Source organism: Fringilla coelebs, assembly GCF_963513975.1.
Source record: "Fringilla coelebs genome assembly, chromosome: 24".
Classification (NCBI taxonomy): domain Eukaryota; kingdom Metazoa; phylum Chordata; class Aves; order Passeriformes; family Fringillidae; genus Fringilla; species Fringilla coelebs.
In genome coordinates this window covers 5,899,986-5,911,063 of record NC_140050.1, presented here as the reverse complement: position 1 = coordinate 5,911,063, position 11,078 = coordinate 5,899,986, and the positions used below count along the sequence as shown (strand labels likewise).

At 52.0% G+C, this 11,078-nt stretch overlaps 1 protein-coding gene across 1 annotated transcript; it reads left to right on the top strand.

Moving 5' to 3' along the window:
- The first annotated feature begins 106 nt into the window (after positions 1–106).
- On the top strand, positions 107–10,787 carry NR2F6 (nuclear receptor subfamily 2 group F member 6). The gene is made up of 4 exons (XM_084221360.1): positions 107–513; positions 6,739–6,833; positions 8,926–9,474; positions 10,468–10,787. The coding sequence occupies exons 1-4, from the start codon at positions 245–247 to the stop codon at positions 10,740–10,742; spliced, it is 1,188 nt and encodes a 395-aa protein (XP_084077486.1). The 5' UTR covers positions 107–244; the 3' UTR covers positions 10,743–10,787.
- Positions 10,788–11,078: the final 291 nt, after the last annotated feature.

Here is an 11,078-nt window from a genome sequence, read left to right as displayed (position 1 = left end):
AGGAAAAGAACCGGGAGGAGAAGAACCGGGAGGAAAAGAACCGGGAGGAGGAGAAGAACCGGGAGGAGGAGAAGAACCAGGAGCAGAACCAGCACCGGGAGCAGAATCAGCAGGGGGCTGAGAAGAACCGGGAGGAGCAGCAGCACCGGGAGGAGGAAAAGCACCGGGAGAAGCACCGGGAGGAGCAGCAGCACCGGCAGGCTCCGCTCGATGCGGCGCTGAGCCCCCGCGGCCCCGCGGAGCCATGGCCATGGTGGCCGGCGCTTGGGGCGAACCGAACGGCGGCGGAGCCGGTGGCACCGGAGGCGGCGGCGGCGGAGCGGAGGAGGCGGCGTCCCCCGGTGGCGGCGGCAGCGACGCGGAGCACGGAGAGGAGGAGCGGCCCGGGGCCGGCGCGGACTGCGTGGTGTGCGGGGACAAATCCAGCGGGAAGCACTACGGCGTGTTCACCTGCGAGGGCTGCAAGAGCTTCTTCAAGCGCAGCATCCGCAGGAACCTGAGCTACACCTGCAGGTGACAGCGGGGACAGAGGGGACAGAGGGGACAGAGGGGGGAGAGAGAGGGGAGAGAGGGGGGAGAGAGAGGGGACAGAGAGGGGACAGAGAGGGGAGAGAGAGGGGAGAGAGGGGGGACAGAGAGGGGACAGAGTGGGGACAGAGAGGGGAGAGAGAGGGGACAGAGAGGGGAGAGAGAGGGGGGAGAGAGAGGGGACAGCGAGGGGACAGAGAGGGGACAGAGGGGGAGAGAGGGGGGACAAAGGGGGGATAGAGAGGGGGGACAGAGGGGGGATAGAGGGGGGACAGCAAGGGGACAGAGAGGGGACAGAGGGGGGAGAGAGGGGGGAGAGAGAGGGGACAGAGGGGGGAGAGAGAGGGGACAGAGGGGGGACAGAGGGGGGACAGAGGGGGGAGAGAGGGGGGACAGAGGGGGGACAGAGGGGGGAGAGAGAGGGGAGAGAGAGGGGACAGAGAGGGGACAGAGAGGGGACAGAGGGGGGACAGAGAGGGGACAGAGGGGGGACAGAGAGGGGACAGAGAGGGGACAGAGGGGGGACAACAGGGGGATCCCGGTTGGGGATGAGTTGGGGGTCTCGGTGTGGTGGTGCTGGAGGTGTCCCAGTAGAAACCAGTGGCTCCCAGTACAGCACGAGGGTCTCCCAGTACAAATCAGGGCTCTCCCAGTACAAACCAGTGGCTCCCAGTACAAATGAGGGGTCCCCCCAGTGCAGCTGAGTCCAGCGCTCCCAGTTCAGCCCAGGGGCTCCCAGTTCAGCTGAGGTTTTCCCCCAGTCCATCCCAGTGTCCCCCAGTCCATCACGGTATCTCCCAGTCCATCCCAGTGTCCCCCAGTCCATCCCAGTATCCCCCAGTCCGTCCCGGTATCCCCCAGTCCATCCCAGTGTCCCCCAGTCCATCCCAGTATCCCCCAGTCCATCCCAGTATCCCCCAGTCCATCCCAGTGTCCCCCGGTCCAGCCCGGCTTCCTCCACCCCCGGCCGCCCCCGTTCCCGGTATTTCAGGTCCATCCCCGGCATTCCCGGTCCATTCCCGGTCCATTCCCGACGTTCCCGGCGTTCATTCCCGGTCCATCCCCAGGGATCCATTCTCGGTGTTTCCGGTCCATCCCGGTCCATCCCGCTCCTATTCCCGGTCCAATCCCGGTCCATCCCGGTGTTTCCGGTACATTCCCGGTCCATCCCAGTCCATTCCCGGTCCATCCCAGTCCATCCCGGTGTTCCCGGTTGATCCCGGTCCATCCCGGTTGATCCCGGTCCATTCCCGGTCCATCCCGGTGTTTCCGGTCCATCCCGGTCCATTCCCGGTCCATCCCAGTCCATCCCGGTCCATCCCGGTCCATCCCGGTGTTCCCGGTTGATCCCGGTCCATCCCGGTCGATCCCGGTCCATCCCAGTCCATCCCGGTCCATTCCCGGTCCATCCCGGTCCATTCCCGGTCCATCCCGGTCCATCCCGGTGTTCCCGGTTGATCCCGGTCCATTCCCAGTCCATCCCGGTCCATTCCCGGTCCATCCCGGTCCATCCCGGTGTTCCCGGCGCTCCCGGCATTCCCGCGGTGTCCGTGACTCACCCCGGGCACGGCCGGGATCCAACGAGAGCCGCGGGAATGCCGGGAGCGCCGGGATGGACCGGGATGGACCGGGAATGGACCGGGAACACCGGGATGGACTGGGAATGGACTGGGATGGACCGGGAATGGACCGGGAATGTACCGGGAGTGCCGGGAACGCCGGGATGGACCGGGAATGGACTGGGATGGACCGGGAATGGACTGGGATGGACCGGGAATGGACCGGGATGGACCGGGAGCACCGGGATCGACCGGGAATGGACCGGGAGCACCGGAAACACCGGGATGGACTGGGATGGACCGGGATCAACCGGGAACACCGGGATGGACCGGGAATGGACTGGGATGGACCGGGAGCGACCGGGAGTGCCGGGAACACCGGGATGGACTAGGATGGACCGGGAGCACCGGCATTGAGCGGGAGCCTCTGGAATACCGGGAGCAGGAATCCCCTGGAATTCTGGGATACCGGGAGCAGGGATCCCCCAGAATTCCGGGATACCGGGAGCAGGAATCCCCTGGAATTCTGGGATACCGGGAGCAGGGATTCCCCAGAATTCTGGGATACCGGGAGCAGGGATTCCCCAGAATTCTGGGATACCGGGAGCAGGGATCCCCTGGGATACCGGGAGCAGGGATCCTCTGGAATTCCGGGATCCCTGAGGAATCCGGGATGGAATCCCGGGAATTTCGGAGCTGCCGGAACTTCGGGAATTCCCAGAGTTTGGAATGGGGGAATTCCCAATCCCAAGGTGCTCCCGGAATTCCCAAATTTCTGAGGGTCCCCATTCCCTCATCCCAGCTCAGGGAAGGTTCTGGAATTTTGGGAAAAGATCCCCAAAATTCTCCCGGATTTTTTCCCAGGATAATTCCTCAGAATTTCGGGAAAAGATCCCAAAATTATCCCAGATTTTTTCCCAGGGTAATTCCTCAGAATATCGGGAAAAGATCCCAAAATTCTTCCAAGATTTGTTTCCCAGGGTAATTCCTTCGAATTTCAAGAAAAGATCCCAAAATTATCCCAGATTTTCCCCAGGATAATTCCTGGGAATTTTGGGAAAAGCTCCCAAGAATTATCCCAGATTTTTTCCCAGGATAATTCCTGGGAATTCCGGTAAAAGCTCCCCAGAATTATCCCAGATTTTTTCCCAGGATAATTCCTTGGAATTCTGGGAAAAGATCCCAAAATTATCCCGGATTTTTCCCAGGATAATTCCTCGGAATTTCAGGAAAAGATCCCAAAATTATCCCGGATTTTTTCCCAGGATCATTTTGGGAAAAGATCCCAAAATTATCCCAGATTTTTTCCCAGGATAATTCCTGGGAATTTCAGGAAAAGCTCCCAAAATTCCTCCCGGATTTTCCAACCCTCCCCCAACTCTCTGGGAATAAAATTCCCAAAAATCCCTTCCGGGATTTTTCCACAGCCTGAGCTGGGAAATTTGGGAAGCTCCAAAGTCCCGCGTTGTGCTAATGACTTAATTAGGGCGGGTAATTAGCGGGGAGCGATAATTAAAGGCATTTTGAATATGCAAATGAGCTCGGGGCAGCTTTGGATTCCCGGAACAAAAGCGGATCCTGGAGTTTTGTTCCTCTGGAAAAGCCAAAATAAAATTCCCAAGTCGCTTCCTGGTTTTTGGAATTCAAATAAAAATAAAAAATTTGGGATTTTTTTCCTTTTTTTTGGATAGAGGGAATTCCTGGTGGAGAAAGTTGGGATGAGTTTTGGGGAGTTTTGCGTGAAATTCTGAGGAATTATCCTGGAAAAAAATAAATCCTGGGATAAATTTAAGATCTTTTCCCAAAATTCCAAGGATTTATCCTGGGGGAAAAAAAAATCCAGGATAACTTGAAGATCTTTTCCCAAAATTCTGAAGATTTATCCAGGGGAAAAAAAAATCCAGGATAATTTTGGGATCTTTTCCCAAAATTCCAAGGAATTACCCAGGTGGTTTTATCAATCCAGGATAATTTTTAAATCTTTTCCCAAAATCCCAGGGAATTATCCTGGAAAAAAAGAAAAATCTGGGATAATTTTGGGATCTTTTCCCAAAATTCCAAGAAATTATCCTGGGGAAAAAAAATCTGGGAGAATTTTGGGGATCTTTTCCTGAAATCTCAAGGAATTATCTTGGAAAAAAAAAAATCCAAGGATAATTTTGGGATCTTTCCCCAAAATCCCAAGGATTTATCCTGAAAAAAAGAAATCCAGGATAATTTTAAGATCTTTTCCCAAAATCCCAAGGATTTATCCTCAAAAAAAAAATCCAGAATAATTTTGGGATCTTTTCCTAAAATCAGAAGGAATTATCCTGGAAAAAAAAAAAATCCTGGGATAATTTTGGGATCTTTTCCCAAATTTCCAAGGAATTATCCTGGAAAAAAAAATCCTGGGATAATTTTAGGATTTTTCCCCAAAATTCCAAGGAATTATCTTGAAAAAAAAAAAATCCAAGGATAATTTGAAGATCTTTTCCCAAAATTCCAAGGATTTACCCAAGTGGTTTTATCCACTGGCAAAAAAATCTGGGATAATTTTGGGATCTTTCCCCAAAATTTCATGGAATTATCCCAGAAAAAAAAAATCCTGGGATAATTTGGGGATCTTTCCCCAAAATCCCAAGAAATTATCCCGGAAAAAAAAAAAAATCCTGGGATAATTTGGGATCTTTTCCCAAGATTTCAAGGAATTGTCTGGGAAAAAAAAATCCAGGATAATTTTGGGATCTTTTCCTGAAATTCCGAAGATTTATCCAGGGGAAAAAAAATCCAGGATAATTTTAAAATCTTTTCCCAAAATCCCAAGGAATTATCCTGGAAAAAAAAAAAATCTGGGATAATTTTGGGATCTTTCCCCAAAATCCCACGGAATTATCCCGAAATAAAAACCCCCGGTGATAATTCCCATTTTCCCGTTTTTCCGAGCCCTTTCCCGGCCGTTTTCTGGGAATTCAGGCCGGGATTGAGACGTCAGGGCGGCTCCTGCTCCTGCTTTTCATCGGGATCACGTTCCCGGCCGCGCCGGGGCTGTCGCCGACGAATTAATTCCGTGTTGGGATTCCGGAAGGTTCCGCGCCGCCGTTCCCGCGGCTCCCGCCCCGCAATTCGTCCCCAAATTCCACAAAATTCCCTTTTTGTTCCTGCTTGGGATGGGATTTCCTGCTCTGGGATCGGTCTGGGAGTGGGGTTGGAGTGGGGAGGGGTTTGGATGGGGGATTCTGTGTGGGAATTTTGGGAATTTTGGGATGAATCCATCAGCCAGGATCCCTTTTCCAGGGATTTTTGGGAATTTTGGGATGAATCCATGAGCCAAGATCCCTTTTCCCGGGATTTTTGGGAATTTTGCACCCCTTTTCCAAAATTTTGGGAATTTTGGGATGAATCCGTGACCCAGGACCCCTTTTCCAGGGATTTTTAGCAATTTTGGATCCCTTTTCCAAAAATTTGGGAATTTTTGGGATGAATCCATGGGCCAGGACCCCTTTGCCAGGGAATTTGGGATTAATCCATGAGCCAGGACCCCTTTGCCAGGGAATTTTGGGAATTTTGGGGAATTTTGTGATGAATCCGTGAGCCAGGATCCCTTTTCCAAAATTTTGGGAATTTTGGGATGAATCCATCAGCCAGGAACCCTTTTCCAGGAATTTTGGATCCCTTTTCCAAAATTTTGGGAATTTTTGGGATGAATCCATCAGCCAGGAACCCCTTTTGCAGGGATTTTTGGGATTTTGGGAATTTTGGGATGAATTTTGCAGGCTCTGAGGAATTTTGGGAATTCTCTCACTTTATCCCAGAACCCCGTGGGGATGAAAACGTGCTGGGATTTTTTGGGATCAGGATGAAAATCCAGTGGGATTTTTTGGGATCAGGACCAAAAATCCAATGGGATTTTTTGGGATCAGGATAAAAACCTGGTGGGATTTTTTGGGATCAGGATGAAAATCCAACCGGATTATTTTGGGATCAGGACCAAAAATCCAATGGGATTTTAGTGGGATCAGGACCAAAAATCCAATGAGATTTTTTGGGATAAGGATGAAAACCTGGTGGGATTTTTTGGGATCAGGGTGGAAACTTGTTGGGATTTTTTGGGATCAGAACAAAAATCCAACAGGATTTTTTGGGATAAGGACGAAAATCCAACAGGATTTTTTTGGGATAAGGATGAAAATCTAATGGGATTTTTTGGCATCAGGATGAAAATCTAATAGGATTTATTTGGGATCAGGACGAAAATCCAATGGGACTTTTTGGGATCAGGACGAAAACCCAACGAGATTTACTGGGATCAGGACTAAAAATCTAATGGGATTTTTTGGCATCAGGATGAAAATCTAATAGGATTTTTTTGGGATCAGGATGAAAATCCAATGGGATTTATTTGGGATCAGGACGCAAATCCAATGGGACTTTTTGGGATCAGGACAAAAATCCAACGGGATTTTTTTGGGATAAGGATGAAAATCCAATGGGATTTTTTGGGATAAGGACAAAAATCCAACCAGATTATTTTGGGATCACCCAACAAAAACCCCACCACCATCAACCATTCCCACCAAATCCCATAAAACCTCGCGGGATGGGCTCTGGGATGGATTTGGGGGGTGATGAAATTCCCGGGAATTCCGCCTGATCCCGAAGATTCCCGCAGGTCCAACCGGGACTGCCAGATCGACCAGCACCACCGGAACCAGTGCCAGTACTGCCGCCTCAAGAAGTGCTTCCGGGTGGGCATGAGGAAGGAAGGTAGGGAAAAGATTCCCAAGGAATCCCGGGAATTCCAGGAATGCCAGGTTTGGAGGGGAAAGAAATCGGGTTTTAATCGGTTTTGGGGTTTTTTTTAGGGGGTTTGTGTGGGATCGGGGTGAAAATTTAATGGGGTTTTTTGGGAGCGGGGTGAAGATCTGGTGGGATCTGTGTGGGATTGGGATGAAAATCCTGTGGGATTTTTTTGGGATCATGATGAAAATTTGATGGGATATTTTTGGGATTAGGATGAAAATCCAGTGGGATTTTTTGGGAGCGGGGTGAAAATTTAATGGGATTTTTTGGGATTGGGATGAAGATCCAGTGGGATCCGTGTAGGATTGGGATGAAAGTCCTGTGGGACTTTTTAGGATCAGGATGAAAATCCAGTGGGATTTTTTTGGGGTTTCTTTGGGATTGGGATGAAGATCCAGTAGGATCCGTGTGGGATCAGGATGAAAATCCTGTGGGATCTATGTGGGAGTGGGATGAAAATCCTGTGGGATTTTTTTGGGGGTTTCTTTGGGATTGGGATGAAGATCCAGTAGGATCTGTGTAGGATCAGGAGAAAGATCCAGTAGGATCCGTGTGGGATCGGGATGAAAATCCAGTGGGATTTTTTGGGATCGGGGTGAAAATTTAATGGGATTTTTTGGGATTAGGATGAAAATCCAGTGGGATTTTTTGGGATTGGGATGAAAATCCTGCAGGATCCATGTAGGATCAGGATGAAGATCCAGTAGGATCTGTGTGGGATCAGGATGCAAATCCGTTGAGACTTTTTGGGATCAGGATGCAAATCCAATGGGGCTTTTTGGCATCAGGATCAAAATCCAGTAGGTTTCTTTGAGATTGGGATGAAGATCCTGCAGGATCCATGTAGGATCTGGATGAAGATCCAGTAGGATCAATGTGGGATCGGAATGAAAATCCAGAGGGTTTCTTTGGTATTGGAATGAAGATCCTGTAGGATCCATGTGGGATCAGGATGAAGATCCCGTAGGATCAATGTGGGATTGGAATGAAAACCCAGTGGGTTTCTTTGGTGTTGGGATGAAGATCCAGTAGGATCCATGTAGGATCAGGATGAAAGTCCAGTGGGACTTTTTGGGGTCAGGATGGAAATCCAATGGGATTTTTTGGGATTGGGATAAAAACGCAGTAGGTTTCTTTGAGATTGGGATGAAGATCCAGTAGGATCCATGTAGGATCAGGATGAAGATCCAGTAGGATCAATGTGGGATCGGAATGAAAATCCAGAGGGTTTCTTTGAGATTGGGATGAAGATCCAGTAGGATCCATGTATGAAGGATCCAGTCGATGTTTTTAGGGTCGAAGATCCAGTGGAACTTTTTAGGGTCGCGATGCAAATCCGATGGGATTTTTTGTGATTGGGATGAAAACCCAGAAGGTTTCTTTGAGATTGGGATGAAGATCCTGCAGGATCCATGTAGGATCAGGATGCAAATCCGTTGAGACTTTTTGAGATCGGGATGCAAATCCAATGGGGCTTTTTGGCATCAGGATCAAAATCCAGTAGGTTTCTTTGAGATTGGGATGAAGATCCTGCAGGATCCATGTAGGATCTGGATGAAGATTCAGTAGGATCAATGTGGGATTGGGATGAAGATCATGTGGGATTTTTGGTATTGGGATGAAAATGCAGTGGGATTCTTTGGGTTTGGGATGAAGAGCCAGTAGGATCCGTGTAGGATCAGCATGAAGATCCAGTGGAACTTTTTAGGGTCGCGATGCAAATCCAATGGGATTTTTTGGGGTCATGATGAAAACCCAGTAGGTTTCTTTGGTGTTGGGATGAAGATCCTGTAGGATCCATGTAGGATCAGGATGAAGATCCAGTAGGATCAGCATGGGATTGGGACACAAATCTTGTGGAATTTTTTGGAATTGGGGTGAAAATCCAGAAGGTTTCTTTGGTGTTGGGATGAAGATCCAGTAGGATCCATGTATGAAAGATCCAATGGATGTTTTTAGGGTCGAAGATCCAGTGGAACTCCTTAGGGTCGCGATGCAGATCTAATGGGATTTTTTGGGATTGGGACAAAAACCCTGACCTTCCTCCCCCTTCCAGCCGTCCAACGGGGCCGAATCCCCCCCACCCACTCCAGCAGCAGCCCCAACCCCCTCCCCACCGCCGACTTCTTCAACGGCCAGCCGGTATCGGAGCTGATCTCCCAGCTGCTGCGCGCCGAACCCTACCCAGCGGCTCGCTACAGCTCCCAGTACACCCCACAACAACCCCAACCCCACCACCAACCGGGCAGCGTGATGGGCATCGACAACATCTGCGAGCTGGCCGCCCGCCTCCTCTTCAGCACGGTGGAGTGGGCTCGCAACATCCCCTTCTTCCCCGAGCTGCCCGTGTCCGACCAGGTGGCCCTGCTGCGGCTGAGCTGGAGCGAGCTCTTCGTGCTGAACGCGGCGCAGTCGGCGCTGCCGCTGCACATGGCGCCGCTGCTGGCGGCCGCCGGCTTCCACGCCTCGCCCATGTCGGCCGAGAGGGTGGTGGCCTTCATGGATCAGATCCGCGTCTTCCAGGAGCAGGTGGAGAAGCTCAACCGGCTGCAGGTGGATTCGGCGGAGTACAGCTGCCTCAAGGCCATCGCGCTCTTCACGCCCGGTGAGCGGCGTGGGGTTGAGGGGTTTTGGGGTTGGGGGTGTTGTGAGGGGTTTTGGGGTTGGGGTGTTCTGAGGGGTTTTGGGGTTGGGGTTGTCCTGAGGGGTTTTGGGGTTGGGAGTGTTACGAGGGGTTTTGGGGTTGGGGGTGTTATGAGGGGTTTTGGGGTTGGGGTTGTCCTGAGGGGTTTTGGGGTTGGGGGTGTTCTGAGGGGTTTTGGGGTTGGGGCGGGTAGGGAAAGGATTTTTTGGGTTTTTGTGAGGGTTTGGGGACTTGGGATTTTAAGAGGTTCCGAATGGATTTCGGGGATATGGGATTTGGGGACATTCCCACTGGATTTGGGGCTATTCCCACTGGATTTGGGGACGTTCCCATTGGATTTGGGGACATTCCCAATGGATTTTGGGGACATTCCCAACGGATTTCGGGGATATGGGATTTGGGGACATTCCCACTGGATTTGGGGGCATTTCCACTGGATCTGGGGACATTCCCACCAGATTTGGGGCTATTCCCAACGGATTTCGGAGACATGGGATTTGGGGACATTCCCACCGGCTTTGGGGATGTTCCCACCGGATTTGGGGCTATTCCCACCAGATTTGGGGCTATTCCCAACGGATTTCGGGGATATGGGATTTGGGGACGTTCCCACCGGATTTGGGGACGTTCCCAAGGGATTTCGGGGATATGGGATTTGGGGACATTCCCAAGGGATTTTGAGGACATTGGATTTGGGGACATTCCCAACGCATTTCGGGGACATTGGATTTGGGGATGTTCCCAGCGGATTTCGGGGCTATTCCCAATGGATTTGGACACATTGGATTTGGGGACATTCCCACCAGATCCGGGGCTATTCCCAATGGATTTGGGGACGTTCCCAACAGATTCGGGGCTATTCCCAACGGATTTGGGGACATTGGATTTGGGGCCGTTCCCACCCGATTTGGGGACATCCCCCCACCAACCCCAACCCCTCTCCCGTCCCCGCAGACGCCTGCGGGCTGTCGGACCCGGCGCACGTGGAGACGCTGCAGGAGAAGGCGCAGGTGGCGCTGACCGAGTACGAGCGCGCGCAGTTCCCGGCGCAGCCGCAGCGCTTCGGGCGGCTCCTGCTGCGCCTGCCCGCCCTGCGCGCCGTGCCCGCCGCCCTCATCTCCCAGCTCTTCTTCATGCGCCTGGTGGGCAAGACGCCCATCGAGACCCTCATCCGCGACATGCTGCTGTCCGGCAGCACCTTCAACTGGCCCTACGGCGGCGGGCAGTAGGGCAGACGGACGGACGGACGGATGGACGGATGGATGGAGGGATGGATGGAGGGATGGCGGTGTGGGATGGAGTGGGATGGGCCGGATGAAATGGGGTGATGGATGAAATGGGATGTCTGGGACACGCCGGGCACAATGGGACAGGCTGTACAATGGGACAGGCTGGATGATTGGAGGGGATGGATGGACAGCAGGACAGGCTGGAGAACGGGACGGGACGGACAATGGGACAGGCCGGACAATGGGACGGGCCGGATGATGTGGGGTGATGGATGAAATGGGATGTCTGGGACACGCCGGGCGGTGGGATGGGCTGGAGGATTGGAGGGGATGGAC